This window comes from Rhopalosiphum maidis, chromosome 2 (genome assembly GCF_003676215.2).
Source record: "Rhopalosiphum maidis isolate BTI-1 chromosome 2, ASM367621v3, whole genome shotgun sequence".
Classification (NCBI taxonomy): Eukaryota; Metazoa; Arthropoda; class Insecta; order Hemiptera; family Aphididae; genus Rhopalosiphum; species Rhopalosiphum maidis.
This window is the reverse complement of record NC_040878.1, coordinates 59,634,661-59,653,635: the sequence shown is the minus strand read 5'-3', so window position 1 is coordinate 59,653,635 and position 18,975 is coordinate 59,634,661. Positions and strand designations below refer to the sequence as shown.

Here is an 18,975-nt window from a genome sequence, read left to right as displayed (position 1 = left end):
TGTGATAATAAATTATTGACATTTTGTTTTATCATTTATAATAATAGATAATTTAATAACAAATAACCTTTTATTTTTTTATCTAAACAATCTTACATACCTATATTATAGTTTTCAATAATACCATTTGTGATATGATTGAAGATTTTACAATTATACAGTTTTTAAGACATTTTTATAATTATCATGTCACTAAATGGTTCAATATAAGTAACAAATCATATACATCATTATAACATAGTATTTTCCATTGAGTAACATCTTGAAAACTATTTACCATCAATCATCATCGTCGTCGTCCACAATACCTCTAACTGATCGAGGTTTATTCATATTTTTTACGTTTGAAAATCCTTTGGTAATAGAGTCCTGCATTTCATTAACACTAATAAAGTTGTCTTGCGCTTTTGGTCCTCGCCCACTTGGTCCATAATATTCGTAAGTAGGGGGCGGTGCGATTTCTGCTCCTTTCTTAGATTCAGTCGGTAATGGAATATTATCCAAATCACTATCGTCGTCATAAGACGGTTTATTGTTAGTGTCCGTAGGTTCATCCTCCAACTCGTTGTGAATAAACTGTTTGAAGTTTCTCGACGTAATTGTACTTTGTTTGTTTGGATTATTCGGTGCAATGAACATATCCAACGACGGTCCGACCATATCTTCGTTGTCATCCTCGTCATCCTCGTTATCGTCTTCGTCGACGTGTTGAAATTTATTGGATCGGCTTTTGGGCACTTTCATGCCGTCGTCGTAATTCCACGCAAAATCCGGCTTCCTTTCGGCCCGTTGCTTTTCGTTCCACTCTTCTTGAGTCAACACTAAAACAATAAATGATCATAAAAGACAAATTATAAACACAATACGTCAAAACTATATTAACAAGTACCCTTAGTCCATAATAATTACAATCTCGATGAGATAATTATAACTATAATAAATATATCACAAAAAATTTTTTAAAAAAATCAAGCATACAAGGTTTTTGTAGTCCATCCTTTCCGTGGTCCCAAGGTCTGACATGAGCAGCTTTTCTCAACTTTTCAAATGCGCGTTCGGCGTCCATATCTTCGATAATTTCCGGAGAAGGATCTTTTGGTGGGGGCGCTTCTTCGTCTAAAAATTATAAACCAAAATATGGACGTCATATTATTATTCAGTTACACCAGTGTGGTGAACATAAATTTACCCGAGCTGGAGTCCATTGGAAGCCCAAGTTTTTCCTTTTTACGTCGCTTGATGGCCTTAAGTCGGATGGCCATTTGTGCAGCTCGCTTTTCCTTGAGCTTTTGTACGGAAATTTGCGTGGTTTTAGTCTGTTCTCGAAGCTTTTTGAGTTCGGCTTGTTGGCGATGACGTTCTTTTTCGTCCGTTGAAAATGTATAATAACCAACACCATGCTCCCGAACCTCTGTAAACGATATATTTTTAAATAGTAAGTACCTATTAAATTCCAAATTTTTATATCATAAAATATATTTTTAACTGCTATATTTCTTGGCGTTAAAAAATAAATACAAATACTAATGAATCCAGTCTCCGATCACATCTAATACAATTTGTATAACCCTACAATAAATGATTTATATTCATCATAAAATTATATTTATGAAAATTATATTTCCACCACTTGGAATACTCTTCAAAATAAATAGGTATAGGCAGTAGGTATAAGCATTGATCAAATATTCGTATATTTAATTAAAGATATCATTAATAATTTGGAGATGGGTAAATATGAAATCTCCAATAAATAAATAAGCACAGTTTATAATTAATAATCTATCAATATTGTATATAGAAGATATATATTTTTTGTAAATTATCACATACTCTAATTAGTACTTAATATTTTTTATAAGTTATTCTAGCGCAATAAAATAGAAAACCGTTAATTTATCATAATATAGAACAGCGAATGTTTTAAACAATGTTTTAATCTTATTTAATACAAATTTTGAAATGTGTTCTCTTAAATGATGTACAACCAGTTAAAATTAATTTATTAATTAGTATAACAATTATGAACTTTATATTTTTTACAATTAATTTCACTTAATATTAAATAAGTTACACGTCGTGCACCGCTTACATGATAATATTATATTAGAACGTATTATTGTCAGTGATGTATTGCTAAAACAATTCATAGTATATAATCTACGATTCTTTCACGTAGGTAAGTGATAAATGACAAGAATAAAAACCTAATTATACATACAATCAAACATTTCTCTAAATATTAACTATGGAAATTCTATTCAATTATACGAGAAGTTTGTACTTCAAGACATTAAGGTCATATTTGAATAATTCTTGTAATATTTTTCCAAAAAAATCATGAGTATTCAGAGTATAGTACATCACCTATTATTTTTACAATAGACCAATTTAAATTCTCTGATGCTAAAAAAATTTACATTGAAATTTTCACGCATTATTATTTTGTAAAAGCTATAATATATAATATACAAATACCCCCCCTACACACACGCACACATACCATACATTTTACTAGAATAAAGAAATAAAAATATTATTAGACATAATTTATTGAGTGTAAATTGTTGGTGGTTTGGTATTTGGTTTTCAAAATATTTTTTGATTATCATTTTATACCTACAACTTCTATTTTAATAATTACGCAATCAAGTAAAATACGCATCAATTTACATAAACATCATATTCAACTGCTAGGGAGTCAACTATAAACGGTCGATCACTAATTATTTTTCTTTTATTTATCAGAAATTATACGTCCAAATTACAATAGAAATCGATTAACATAACATTGTATAACGTCATCACGACTTCTCGGTTAATACATCTAAATAGATTTAAATCTTGGTCGAATTCGATATATATATAGTTATACATACATGATATATATATAGACATCGTTATGAGTAAAAACAAAAATTGTATATTACGAGTGATTCGACAACAGATAGAAAATGCACTGGACTGGAAGTATATTATAAGAAATATAATACAGGATGATTCAACAAAAATGTTCACCCCCTCTTTTATCCGTTAATAATGTTTTCATTCAGATTCTGATTTTAGAGATATTTAAGTATTTACTTGCAGATCATATTTACAAATATTTTTTTTTGTTTTTCTGTACCATTTAAGATTTAAGAAAGAGACAAACTCCTGTTGCAAATTTGCAATGATACAAACTTTATTTTACAAATGAGAACTGCCTCTTTTGCTCGACCTAAGTTAACTACGCTATTTTAAAATTGATATATTATATTATATTTGAATCAAAATTCGAAGTATTTCTGAGTTATTAAACTATATTATACTTTTATATAATAATTTACTCAATAGTACTTATTTTACTCCTATAATGTTTACAAATTACAAGTTTTTAAAATAGTAATATTATCTATATATTTTAAGACTATTATCATACATAGACCAAGACCATTATTTTTAATACCTACAGGAGATTTAATAACTAGGAAAGTATCCTTATTTGAATCTCAATTTATATACTTACATCAATATTTTCATAAAAATTATCTGTTTAACAACTTATGATGGTTTATATTGTCACAAGTTACTGTAAACTTTAATGGTATAACAAAAATCTAAGACTTTGAATATATAGTCTTTGTGGTATAAATATAGGGCTGCGTACGAGTTGATTTCCTAGTTATAATATATTTTTTTTCAATATTTAGTCAAATATTCAGCCTATTAGCGTAATCCAAGAGACACCATTAGGAGGGTTGGCTGACAAGTTTTTCAAAAATGTTGTTCTTTTTAGTTTTTTCATATTTTGTAAATCATTTAATTTTTATTTTATTATATTATAATTTATTATTTATTAAAAAAAATATTTGTAAAAAAAAATAGTAATTAGGTAAAAATATTTAAACATAAAAATTGTTATCTGGTAGAGATAACCAGTATACCGTGACATCACTTCTATCAAAAAAATTTGTTTTTCTCGGTTTGTTATGGATTTTATAGTCCCATTGTTCTTGCATTTAATATATGTTTTCGACTGCACTTCTAACAGCTCGCACATACCTCGTAATGACTCGGGAATCAAATAATATATAAAGTAGGTCGGTAATCAACTCACTTACTGCGGTATATAGGTGATACGTCAAACAACGCCACCTCTGGAGCTTTAGTTACGTTCGTGGTATGACGTCCTTTTAAGAATTCTCAAAATAAGAATTTAAATAAATGTATATAATTTAAGGAAAAATTGGGTCTGGAGAATTCTATAGGTAAATTACTAGATAAATATATATTATAATTTATAAGCATTATTTATGACTACTACGAGTAATAAACTAATAACACTAATAACTAAAGGACGGATGTTTATGCATTTGCAATATTTGCATATTTTTTCCCTTTAATAATAAAAATTGTAGAGTAGAAAAAAATCGTTTTGTGACCTATAGGACACGAAAGTAAAATTGTTATGTTTACGTATAGTAAATTCGCATAATTTGATTCATTTTTATTTCAAAGCATATTTTTATTTTATAAGAGCAATATTTGGTATATTTAGGTTTTACTTGATGTTTAATATTAAATTATTATCTGTTTAAATTACTGTTTTAGAAATTTTATCTTTATGGATAAATGTTATCGATTGAAAGTACCTAATGACTAATACCTATATGTACTTTATTTGACGCAATTAATATAATAAAAAGGTAGGTAAGTGGGTACCTGTACTTTGAGTGTTGAGTGGGTCACTATTATAGGTCTGTTAAATTTGAATTCAATAATATTATATAATTGTAAACAAAAAACGATTCTGAGCAGAAACGGTCTATTAGATTATACCACCAAGTGATGTTTTTTTATACAACTATTAAAGTCGTTTATTTAATTTAAAGTATTTAATAAGTTGACATAATTTTTACCGAACATAGTACATTTATTACATTGTTATAATTTAATTATTATATATTTATAATATATTATATCAACTTCTATAACTCAAAATTTAATAACATTTTTTTTAAAATACCAATACCGTAAATAGATTTATAGTAGCTAATAAATAGATGTTTTAAAATAAATTAAAAATCTTATTGTCAATAGCAAAATATATAGGTAATAATATAAAATACATAAAAGTTTAAGTTCTCGCGAATAATGTTTTAAAATTATAACTAAATAATTGTCTTTATATATCTTTTTTAGATTTTATAGTTTTAGTATGAACTACTTATGAATAATTGTATATTAAATTTTCAAAACTCCGATACAAAAAAAGTTTTTATGAATTTTTAATTACAAAATAGTTTTCAAGTTACGTCAAAAAAACAAAAACGATTTTGTCGGAAATTGGATTTGCGTAAAAATTACCGTTTTTCCTTAATGCTTTGTTTGTTTTTTTTCCAATTAAAAATTAAGTACTGCAGACTACTGCAGAGCATTTTTAAGTATATCTTTCTAAAGTATAAGCCAAATTCAGTTCGATATATAGGTGCTAACCACTCCCATACTTAAAAATCAAAGTATTTTAACGAAAACTTATCGTGTACTCATACACACACACAAACACATCATGATTAAATTTATGTAAAAAAGGACTCAGTCCGTAAAAATATAAAATATAAATCAATACATTCATTGCTCAACTCAGAACCTAAAAATGTAGAATAACTAGAATAAGGTCTTATAACTTATACGTAATCTAAACAATAAAACAAATGTTGTTTTTAAAAAATTTCAAAAAGATAGCAAAGGTTTTGGTATTCTATGTGTACTATTTCAAAAATTTAAACGGTAAATATAATAATATACGTAATAACACTATATTAAGACAAAAGAAAACTTAACACTTAACGATTTAACTTATTTTAAATACGCACTTATCACGTCTGTAGATGTTAAGCTAAGTTTTTCCAAGTATATACATTTTTTTGAGAGATGGGGTTCTATACACTTCGAAAATATTTCAAAAACTATGATTATACAATGTAATGCACATTTAAATAAATAAAACAAAATACATTTTACATTAATTAAAAAAAACTAATAATAATTTTAATGAATAATTTATTTTTTCAGATTAAATCAGTAATAAAAAAATTTATAATTTTTAATAAAAATACATCATTTTTTTAAAATTATAATAATTAATTGTTTATTTTATTTATATTTTAATTTTTAACAGTTTAATAAATATTATTTGATAGGTATTTTGATTTTTTTACAATTATTTTTATATTTTTTTATGCATATAATGAAGTTTTATCAGACATATTTATACAATTTTATAGGAGATATTATATTATTTGCATGAACATCCGCCCTTTGGTAATAACCATTGAACCATACCATAATTTAATCTAAGACATGGAATTTGTTGCTTAAAGATTTAAACTTGATATTATTATAAATAAATATACATTGTTGTCTTGTGATTATGTGTTGTCGTTTAATGCGGTAATAGGTTAAATATAGTATGAACAATATAATTTTATAATAATCATTACTTATAATAAAAATTTATAAAAATACTAAAATTTTAATTTGTATAAAGGCTGCAGCAAAAATCTAAAATTGTATAATACTATAATACTAACATTACTAACGGCTTCAGTATATAAAGCTTATAAGGGATCCTAGTTAAGGCTCTCCTATACAACAAATTATCAGCCCTCTCAAGTAAAATCATATTTACGTTTGCAATGCTACACTATAGCTGTACTACAAATTACAATATTATATTTATATAGTAATATGGATAAAGTGTAAATAAGGATTGTGGTGTATGTATCGTGAAAATGTTCATGGACATTTCTTTTAAATAATATTTAGCCATGTTACGCCTACGCGAGACATTGTACAATGTTTGTACAATGAAAAACAAAATTGACAACCTCTCTCCCCTCTTTGTCTACAAACTGTTATTTACCATTACGACCATTATCTAACAAGCAATAGGTACTCTTCTATCGTATTCCAATGTGTTTTACACTTTTATAACACCATGAATCATAATTGTTGTACCTATATACATTCAAAACATAACACAAAATGTGTGTATTGGATTTACAATGATGTTATTTTTAGACACTTTTTCATTAAGGTAATTATATATAGCTCTAAAACATTTACACACCTTGTATTTATTTATTTACTTATGCCCCGCGAATCCCCACCGATAAAACTCAGAAAAAAGTATAGTGTTTATAACAATTTCAAATTATATAAGTTTAACTAATATAAATACACAGTTTAAAAATATGTATAAATTATGTATTAAAAGATTTAAAAGATTCAATAATATCACGTTAATATTGACTAACGCACTCGATAATCGAATGAAATTATCGTAAACTGTAAAATATTAAGTTTTAAACTTTATTGAAAAACTTCAAACTAGATTTATATAACTATTTAACATATCAAAAGAATTTTATTTTTTAAATTTGATATTCAGTCTATGTGTACTTAGAGATTTTCTCAGCGTATAACTTCCAGGTATTTGTGTTTTACTTAAAATCTATACTAACATTTATAATAACACATGCTCTCGAAAAATATTAAACAACTTTTACACCGAGCATTTTAATTTTTTTTCAAAGATCTGCATTGATTGACCATTGCTTTAAAGATCAAACACAACACAGTATTAACCTCTGATGAGTTGAACAATATTTAACGAGACGACTGCCCAACACCCGACATTTGCTGTAGTATTCTGTCAATAGCATTTTTAACTTGAAATAATTATAGGCTAAAATACTATTTATGCTTTTTACGGGAATAAAATTTATTTTTATAATTTGTTTTAGTTTTTATATTTAGTTATAATATTTAATCAAAGGGACTAATGGAAGAAATTTCAAATTATTTTGTACAGCTCGATATTCATTATGATCCAAGATCCAACAACTTACGCGTCAGTAATCAACCTTAAATTTAAAATTTTTCTATTTTTTTCGCAGTATAACAATTAAGAGTATTTTAAATTAACCTATAGACCAAATACCGATCCCACATGATTTTTGTACAGGATCTAAAATAGACGAACCAATTCCAAAATAATATATAAACAATAATAAAAAGTAATAAAAATAGAATTATTCTTATAAAAAACTTTATTACTATAATACTATTTTAATAGCCGACATTAAATAACACATATCCGTGTACATGAATTATACTACAAGATTTTATTACCTAATTATACTTATTATATTATAATTTATAGGTAAACCTATGTTTTTTTTAAATTTTACTTAGAATTGTATCGAGGAGTCCGAATAAGAAGTTTAATACCTATAAATAATTATTACCTGGTGATTAAAATAATAATAAAGCTCAATATTACTCAATCGATATATTATTTAACTTCGGTACTAATATATACATAATTAATTATGAATAGTGAACGGACTATAATGCAAACAATAATATATTATTACATAGACTATAGTCGCATAGTGCAGTGTTTCGTGTACATCTTCAGAACTTTTAAAAATTATCTCATTACTTACTTCGTTCCCCTTATATAGGAAGAACAAAATAATTTATGGCGAACAATTTGGCATTTAACAATTTATATATATATGTACACACGAAACGCAAGATAAATGTGGCCCTAGGCTCCGGTAGACTTTACATTTATCCGGGTCTTTTTTTTTTTTAATTGATCGTTTGCGTAACAGTATAATATACGCAAACCCCGTGAGATGGTGTGCCCTCACGGTCAGTTGTAGACGTATAATAATAATAATATTATTATATAGGAAACGACGAGAGGGAGCGCGAGCCAGCCAGAGGCGTTCTCTCGCATTCTGAACTAAACAGTGCGAACCGCGCGACTATGTTCGATATTGTTACGTTGTTTTCGGTAAATAAACGTTATAATACAGGGTAATACCTACATAGATTTTTTTTTATACTCACAGATCGCTCATAAATCACGTTTATACAACTACACAAGACGGCAAACAATTATATTTATAGCCACACCACACGGGTAGTTAAAAAAAAAATTATTTTAGTTTTGTGGTCAGAATCGATTTTAATCCAATAATTTTAATAAATTTGTTTATGTATACCTGATGAAAATGTGATGCAGTTTTCATTTTATCAAAAGTATTTTTTTAAAACATGTCTGTTGGTTATCCGCGATGGACGAAAACTACAATGGTTTGGTTTTTCGTAATCGGTAAGTTAAAGTAAAATATATAATATTTTAATAGTACCTATATAATATTATTAGCTCTGTATTTTAGATACTTGAACAGTCGTATTTGATTGCATGAATTATAAAGAACTCAATAGCGTATAAAAATCATTGCATTTATTAATAAATAGAAACTTAATATACATATATATTCAAAATTGTATACGTTTAAGAATTCTGTAAACGTATTTACCTATTTATCACTGTCATTCATACTTTTGGCATAAAAAACTAAATGAGATGAGATAGGCTGAAGGCCAAATTCAACAAATAAATCATTAAAATTATAAACAACTAAAAGTTTAAAAGAAATATTAATTGTATACTTTCATTGAATTAAAAATTATGATAAAAAATATGAATTTGCTCTAAAATTGTTGAACCCACTAGAATTTATAAAGTCAATTTTGAATATTATTATACAATTAGGGAAGTAATTAGTTAATTATGACACTGCTCGTTAATTTTTCGAATTCCTTTTAATTTTACACGAATATGTTAATATTGCAGTTATTTTCGATTATTAGTACATAAATAAATCTTAGTCTAGAAAAATCTTTGATAAATAATCATATAATTATGTGTATACATTTTTCCATATAAAATCATATATTTTAAGAATATAAAAAAGCATATTTTACAAAACATATGAGTCATGTATAGACGTATAATATAAGCTATAAAGTAATAATGTATAGTTTAGTATTACTAGTATTAGTATTAGTCAAGTATATAGTATTAAGTAAGCACCTCTGTAAAAATAAAAATAAACGAAATTATTGATTAAAATTATTAATACTAACTACTGAAACTACAACTTGTTAAGTTGTTTTAATTTCGTTTGTTAGATTAGATTGGAAATAATCTATAAAGTAAAACATAAATTCAATTTACGCACGTTTAAAATCTAAATACAAAAAGACTAATTATGAATATATTAAAGGTCATTCTACTTTCATTACATAACTATAATAATATAATACAAATCATATTGTATTTACTGAGTTTTAATATTTTTATGAACAGTATAATTATATTACTACTAATAATATAATAATAAAATATTTCGTTAATATTCACCTCGAAAAAAAATAGATAAACTAAATAGTAAATACTAATACATATTTCAGTTAAAATATATAATATATTGAAATGTAGTTTGTCATTTAACTAATTTAGTAAAATGAATTTATATTCAAATTAATAGATAGGTAGACAGTTGATATTATTTTAATTTAATGCGTTATTAATACAATTGTTTTAGTGGATAAGTTATACTCGTAGGTTCAAAGGATTGAAATTAGATAAGGATAACTTAATGAAAAAGCTACGATATTTTTTTTCTTATTATTTAATCTGAAAATTTATTTATACTAATTAATAAGCATAAGTGAATAAGTAATAAATGGTCACAAAAGACAGGTTAGAATAAATTATTTAGCAACAGCATTTTTCAAGTGATTTTTTTTTTTGAATTTTGTATGTAAATTCTATACTACAACAATAATAAGTAAACACGATAGCATTATTTTTTTTATTACAAGCTATGATCTATGTGTAGCACACAGATTTTATTTTATTTTACGGGCTTAGCCCTTTGACAAAAGTAAACATATACACTTAACAGTATATAATATATTATCTAACTCAAAATAAATAAAATTAGATAAAATAGTGCCAATAGTGGTGAGTAGTTATATGGGACATATATAGGTATAACGATTTTTTTTCATACCTAATTTTTATAAAAATTAACCTTTTTTCTAAAATATTATAGGTAGACATATTCTCGATATTATTTACACGAAATATTCTACATAATAACATTCTTTATTAAAAAATATTTATAATATATAACATGCATAACAATACTTTTAAAATTGCAATAACAATATTTGTAGTATAATGGAACGTTTATATTTTAAATTAGTTAATAGTTAATACTCAATAGTTGCGTAAAGTTTGAATAAAAATAATGTTTTGATTCAATACGAAATGTTTAACGAAATAGATAATTCATTCTAAATAAAGAAAAAAGAAATAGTACGTACGTTTTCAATTTAATTTCGTTCTACACAGTTTGACATATGTGCGAAAAAACAATATATTATTCAAAATGTTTACAGGTAGTACGCAAGAAGCTACATGTCATGTCATAAAATGACAGAAAAAAAATTACACTAAATCGTGACAGGAACGTTTTATTAATTTATAAAAAAAAAATTAAATTGACAATGTTTGTACTACCATTTCTCTTTTATCGCAGTTATCGAAGGTTATGTAGTTTTTATTTTACTACACATAATATATATGAATATCCATATACCTATTAGTCATATAGACATCGATTATACTTAAACAACAAATAGCTGGAGACTGGAGCCTAAAAGATTGTCATCTGATATATTACGTCAGACACAAAAAAAAATGCTAAAAGTTTTATCTAAAAGAAACAATTGTCTAAGAAAAGTTTTAAAAGTTAAATTCAAAGTTTTAACTTTTATTCTGTATATAAAGATACAATTTTCGGAAATAATATGATATCTTATACATTATGATTTATGAGTTTAACATGAGTTAACAACATCAAATAATACATTCAGTGAATAAGCAGTTATTTACGTAAAGCAAATATAGTTTTGTAATATTTCATTATTATTTGTAACTGTTAAACTGTAATAATTTTATATTGGTAGCTTTAATTAAAAAAAAAAAATAATAATAATTCATTATATCAATATTATTAAATATAATCTATAGATAATGTAGAAAAATATATACATTTGTATCAAAAAATATTACACATATAGAATTGATCTATTGTCAAAACTTAAAAAAAGGATATAATAATAAATACTTATTTTTTAATAAATAAATTATGTGATAAGTATTTACTATTTAAACGTTATTTATATTTATAAATAAAATAAAATATAAATAATATTGTTTTAAAAATTAATTTAATCGTACGAATTAGAAAATGTTAATATGATAATTGCATACATCAATAACTGTTTCTTAAACAACGTAATGAATGCAATATAAATGACAAGTTTAAATTTTTAAAAACATGCATTTCATAAATGTGTTAGTTTAAGTGTATATAACTATAATTATTTAAAATTCTCGTGGGAGAAAAATAATAAGGAGTTATTATTAATTATGTTATTATAACGTGTGAATGGGCAACACACTGAATTTCAAATAAACATTTTGAACTATAAAATGTTTTTTTAACGCTTACGAATCATCCGTGGAACTCAGTTTTCAATAGACGATGTAGGTATATATATTTATTTAACATCATCATTCATGTTTACGGAATTTTATTTATTGACTGTTTTGTCCGGTATTTATAAAAGCGAATTAATTTGCGTGGGATTTAGGAACATCGTAAATCTAGTTATTACCATTCTTTTTTTTCAATTTGACATAGTAGAATAATATTATAATATTGACGAATTAAAATAAAATCCAAATTTGGGAAATAATGGAATTTCGAGTTATTTTAAAGAACAACAATAACGATAATACGCTTAATACCGTTTAAATTACTATATAATATTACTTATAACTTATTACTTAACATAGCCCAGATTTATTATTAAATTTAGAATAAAAATGTTACTCATTAAAGAAAATATTTTAGTACATCTACATTTTGTTTAAACTTTTAAATTAATATTACAAACTATATTATTACGATACTACGATAGTATACAGTTCTCATTTTTATAATTGTAGTTGGCTACCTAAATGCTAAGTCATTAAACCAATTGGCCATAACACGACACCCTCGGTCCGTTAAAATACGAGTTCAATGAGTCAGCCTTTTCGTGACTATATATCGTGTTTTTAAATCTAGCAAAAAAATAATAAATGGGTTTTTCATTCACTAGGCTGTTGTCAACAATATCTTTTGTAATAAAATACAATTTATACGAATTCTATATACAAGTAAATCATCATCTTGTAATCTAATGATGCGTGAATCAAACATATTATATATGGTAGAGTAATAAAATCTTCAAAGGGAATTTTTTTTTTTTTTGACATTTAAAATTAACCCAAATATAAAGAAAAATTGGGAAATGTTTAATTTTCAACATTATATATTTTTTAATCTTAATAAATAATTAAATAATAAAAAAAATTGACATAACTTTTAAAATTTTGATCATATCTTAATTTTCAGATTTTTTAATTTAATACTTTATCTACTGTAAAAATAGTAAAATTGTATTCTTAAAAAAAAAAAAAAAACAGTAAAGTAAAAAAAGTATTATAGATATTATTGTTTGGATTCAACAATTTTTTTTTCTAATTAGCATGATTACTAATTTTAATACTTTGTCTTAATTTATGTGTTGATAATTTGTTATAATTTAATTATAGGTCTAACTTATTCAGCATCCATAAAAAAAGACATGACATGTTATGTATGTACACCGAATCAAATTTCTGATAATACAGAAGCTTCAGAAATCTCTATTACGTTTTCAAATTATGACATTGAAACTATACCAACTTGTGGTTCAAACGCTGCAGTCAATTTTACATTAAAATGTCCAGAAGGATATAAAGGATGTCTAACTAAAACTTATGGTAATGTGTTTAGTTTAGTTTCAATAATTATTATTCATTAATTTGATGAATTTTTAATTTAATTTAATTTTGATATTTTAAAGGTCAAAATATACTGAAATCTTGCAATGAGTATCCCATTACTGACTGTAAAACAGCAAATAATGTGAAATATTGTTTTTGTGCTAATACTTTATGTAATGATGCAACAATCATAACTCCAGTTCCAATTTCAACAGACGATGAAGATTTAGACCAATCATCAGAAGATGGAAGTGGGTTATTTGATGATTTGACGCAATTAGATAAACATAAATACTCCAATAAAATTATTAACGCTACAGTAATATTAAATACACCTATGAAAAATAATTCATTTACAAAGGCATCAGCTGATAAATTATTGCTGCCTAAATGTATTTATATTTTAAGTTTAATATTCATAACCTATAAAGCTGTATAATATTATAAGCCTTTTTAAAATAGTCACATACTTATAACATTGCAAATAATAGTGATATATTTTAATAAAATCATGAAATATGGATGTATTATATTTTAAATATAATTGGTTAACGTTCCTTGTAATTTTCAATAAAATTTAATAAAATTCTCCTTAAAATTAACTACTTCACCTATTACAATAAATATACTTTAAATATTTTTCTCCCTACAAATTTAAATTTTACAATTTTATAATCTACACTTAATATGAACTTGGATTAAACAAAAATCGTTTTTATAATAAATAATAGATATATCACTATTTAGTGTAAAAGTGAGCATAGAAACTGGGCTAAGTATTCAGTCCAGTTTTATATTAATGTATTAGTTTGTAAATAATGCATTTTTATAGATATAGATATTAACTATTTTTTTTTATAAAATTGTTCCTACTTAATATAATATTCTTTTATTTATAATAATATAATATATAAAAGTATGTGATCTTTAATTTTATATAATATTTATCTATTTTGTAGTTATATGTTATAAAATTATGTTTACTTAAATAAAAATATAAAATACAAAGTTATATTGTACTATTTAAAATATTTTGAAAATACAACGCTAATATGTTATGATTAGGGCTAATTGATGCATTTTGCATTTTTTTTTTTACATTTTTTAGACAATGCTCTCTAGGCCACAAATGTGTTTCATTAGCATGTGAATCTGAACAACTAATTTTTATATTGCATTTTTTGGTGTTTATTACTTTTTAAGTCATTTTTTAATATTTTTAGGTCATTATCCCACATTTTTAGTAATTTTTACTGATTTCACATTAGTTTACTTCTTATTGTATTTTGTCAACCATTATGCCGATAACTTATTTATTTACTATTTTATATTACATACTTTGAAATTTTAAACTAAAAGTTACAGTTAGAACTATGATAACAGATTTAATATTTATAGCCATTTCCTAAACTCATGAACTATGGTTTCTTCCTTATTATGAATATATTCTAATATTGTTAACCCTATAGCATTTATAACCTGTATCATAGGCGTGTCTAGGCCTCATTCACAAGTCGTGCACAACAATGGCATATCCAAGAGGATGGGATTACTGAACTAGAATTATCAATTTTTATAGTCTTTATATATTACAAGTCTACATGATAAAAATTTTAAAAAAATTACCTATATGAAATTAGAAACTGAGAAAAAAATAAGGTTAAGCACTACAAATTATAATGTAAGTTAGATCAAATTTCGCAGGTCATGCCTGTACAGGACAGGCGAGACCAATAAACATGCCTCTGACCTGTATTAATATTTAATAAGAAGCTAAAATTACTTTCTGCTGGCCAACCCAAGTTTGATTATTATTTTCCATCAATTATGTGTTGAAATATATAAAGTTTATATTATAAACCTATGACTCAATATATTCTATTGAGTATCAGAGTACATATCAATAGGTATTAATTTTTATAAAATTATTATTATATTTTAATCTTAATCAATATTAAATATTTTTTATTGAAATTAATTATGTATAGCTATATTATTTTATACCATAACTACAATTGAATTTACATTTTTTTTTTCAATAATTTTGTACAATCATCAGGTTATAATTATGGTATACCCAAAATATATTTGATATGGACAAATTATTAAGGCTGTTTCTTAAAAATGTTTGCAATAAAACTTTAATTATTATTTAAATAAAAGTATTATTGTTTATAGGTATACTTTGATTGATAGGTATGTTTATGTAATAAGAATTACCCAACTGCTTTTAAAAATTATTTTTTGATAGCTTATTTTATTTTTTGAAAGAGTGGTGAAGGTAATTAATTGTGTCTGCAATTTTTATGTCGCTTGAGATAAGTTATATCCACAAATCACATAATTATCATTACTTAATTCAAAACTAAGAAATACTATTCTAAATCTAAAAAATATTCTTTTTTTTGACTCACCGTCAAATCGTATATCTTCATAATGAATGTCAGTCCGTTGGGCTAATTTTCGTTCTTCTTCTTCCCATTTGAGACGCAATTGTTCTCTACGCATATCTGATGAAACAAGTTCTGATATTTCTTCTGGATTTCTACCTTCTTTTACAAATGTTTGTTTAGTTATAGGTGTTTGTTGTTTTATTTCATTAGGTGGTGGTGGTGGTTCTAATTCTTTTTCAATCCTTTGATCTCTTTTTTTAAAAAAATCTAGATCTGTTTTTAAACATCTCCTAGTACGCCCAAAAAAATCTGTATAATCTATCCTAATAAAATAAAATTATACACATAATTGTAAAATTGATTTTTTTAAATAATAATATATATAACAAATATATAGGATGATTATTTTAAATAATTTAATATACAGTGAAACCTCCACAAACGGACACCTCCCAATAGCAGACTTTTTTGGGGAACGAGGACATTTTCACTAATTTCAATAGGAAAACCTCCGAATAACGGACATTATTTTAATAGTGAATTTTTAAAATAATGGTAAGTCCCTAATCTTTATTTGAAAATAATATGTATTCTCATATTATTATTAAGATTGCACAGAAACAATGTAATTGTAAACAGACAAAGCTCACCGATTTTTTCAAACAAAAATAATTTAAAAATACATATACATAATTTTGATTTTGATTGTAAAAATATACTTTAAATAATAATGATTAATAATAATTTGTAAAAATACAAAAATGTAATAATTTACAATAAATAATAAGTAATAAGTAATAACATTAAACATACTTAGTACATTATTATACAAATAAATTTCAAAAATGTATCCTCTCTGAATAACAAACACCTCCAAGTAACGGACAAAATGTTGGTGACCGAGAGTGTCCGCTATTTAGAGGTTTCACTGTAGAATTATTTAATCATTTAAAATAAACAAACACCTCAATTTAAAAATAAATATCCTATTAAAAATGTATCAATTCAATTTACCAATCATCATCAGCTCCTGAATCATATTTATCTAAATCCGCATCGGGGTCAGATTTTTCTTGCTCCTTATCATTTTCTTTTGTGGTAGATACAGGATAAGTAGTTTTATTTTCAGTAACTTTTTGTTTAAAATCAACTAAAAATGTTTTATCTTGTTCACTTACCATTTCACCTTTGACTAGTTTGTCATACAGTTTTGCTTTCATAGTTAAGACATCTCTAATAAAACAACATAAAATATTATAATTAATTGCAGAAAATTTCAAATTACAACATAATATTATAGTACAGTTTATTCTATTCAAGTTACTATTGAACTAAGTGGTCTAATAAAGTGTCCCATCGGTGCATGTCAATTGAATTTATAATTCTCTGTATACTTGGCGACAACACTGACATCAATGATAGAAAAAACAACATTAGTTTGGGAGGTATGACAGTGATCCATGTCTCAATCTTAGTGCACAAATGTGTTTCAATCTTAACCCGAATATAATATAGATGTCAAATAAAATACATTTTACTAATAAATTACCTTGATTTTTTTAAACTATTTTCAACATCTGGTGTATATTCTTCTTCTAAATCTTTAGCGTTTCGTTTTTCAACGCCTTCATTAGATTGAAGAAGACATGATGGTGTCTTGGCACCAGGTAAAGGTCGAATAAATGTATCACCAGAAAAACTTTTTGCTTTGTTTGCTTCATCTTGTTTGCGTAAGAGTTCTGCTTTTAAACTTACAAGCTAAAATATTAAATATGATACAAATTACAAATTAAACTTAGTATACTTGTTACACTATATAGATAATGACTGAGAATTGTTTAATAGTTGTTACTTAAGTAAATGCAACAATAAGATATATGTATATAAAATATATTCAAAAAAACCAAGAGGAACTCAGTTTATTAGTTTATTACAATAAAAATACATAAAAAATTTGTCGATAATGATTATTGATAAACATCCTTAAACACCTTTAAGTTATACAGAATATAACATTTCTTATGACAACAAATCAATATATTAATTCAGGAATTTGAATAGGTAGTAGGTTTGTATGATGTAATAAATCAATTATTTGATGTTAATTAAGTAAAGAATTTTTAATACTAGTAAATAGTCAGCTAATATAATATTATATTTTCAAATATTTATTTTGAATATTATTTAAAAATTTAAAAATAAAAACTTATTTACATTTAAAGATTGTTTTGTTGTTCTAAATAAGTTTCTATATTTTGTTCCTTAAAATATTTAATTTTAACTAATTTAATGATTTTGATAATAGATTTATGATTTATTAATTTAAGTTGCCTACTAGGTTAACGGTAAACAATAAACACATATGAAGTTATTAAAATATTAAAAATAGCCAGTTAATAAATAAAAAATATAATTATTTAATGTGAACATTTAAATTGATAACTAAATATTTTAATAATTTTGGATTATTTAAAAATCATATTAAATTATTTTTCCATAAAAATTATTTTAAAATCAAATTACATCATTCAATTAAAAAATAAATAAATAACTTTTGTTATTTAACCTATGACTTATGTTCTTTACTTACGGATGCTTTACAAATATCTAAAGATTTGCTCATAATTTGTGGTTGATTTGAAAATGTATTAAGAACTAATAAATAAAAAAATTAACCAGTAAAAAAAATTAATTTCATTAAACTACATTGAATTTAGTTATTTATAAAATGATAACATAGGTAATACAAAGTATTTTAAAATTTAAATAATTCAAATTTTGGAT

The 18,975-nt window shown here is 24.4% G+C and overlaps 2 protein-coding genes across 3 annotated transcripts; one reads left to right on the top strand and one right to left on the bottom strand.

Moving 5' to 3' along the window:
- Positions 1-57: 57 nt before the first annotated feature.
- Positions 58-18,940, bottom strand: LOC113552117 (coiled-coil domain-containing protein 174). Its single transcript, XM_026954823.1, has 7 exons — positions 18,782-18,940; positions 17,741-17,949; positions 17,206-17,424; positions 16,213-16,514; positions 1,190-1,411; positions 979-1,116; positions 58-821 (listed from the first exon to the last, which is right to left on the bottom strand). The coding sequence occupies exons 1-7, from the start codon at positions 18,812-18,814 to the stop codon at positions 280-282; spliced, it is 1,665 nt and encodes a 554-aa protein (XP_026810624.1). The 5' UTR covers positions 18,815-18,940; the 3' UTR covers positions 58-279.
- Positions 8,782-14,310, top strand: LOC113552118. 2 transcript variants are annotated; one of them, XM_026954825.1, is made up of 4 exons: positions 8,782-8,980; positions 9,083-9,172; positions 13,586-13,795; positions 13,879-14,310. In XM_026954825.1, the coding sequence occupies exons 2-4, from the start codon at positions 9,115-9,117 to the stop codon at positions 14,235-14,237; spliced, it is 627 nt and encodes a 208-aa protein (XP_026810626.1). In that variant the 5' UTR covers positions 8,782-8,980; positions 9,083-9,114; the 3' UTR covers positions 14,238-14,310. The 2 variants fall into 2 exon arrangements, with proteins under 2 accessions (XP_026810626.1, XP_026810625.1); XM_026954824.1 differs by having other exon boundaries at positions 8,782-9,172.
- Positions 18,941-18,975: the final 35 nt, after the last annotated feature.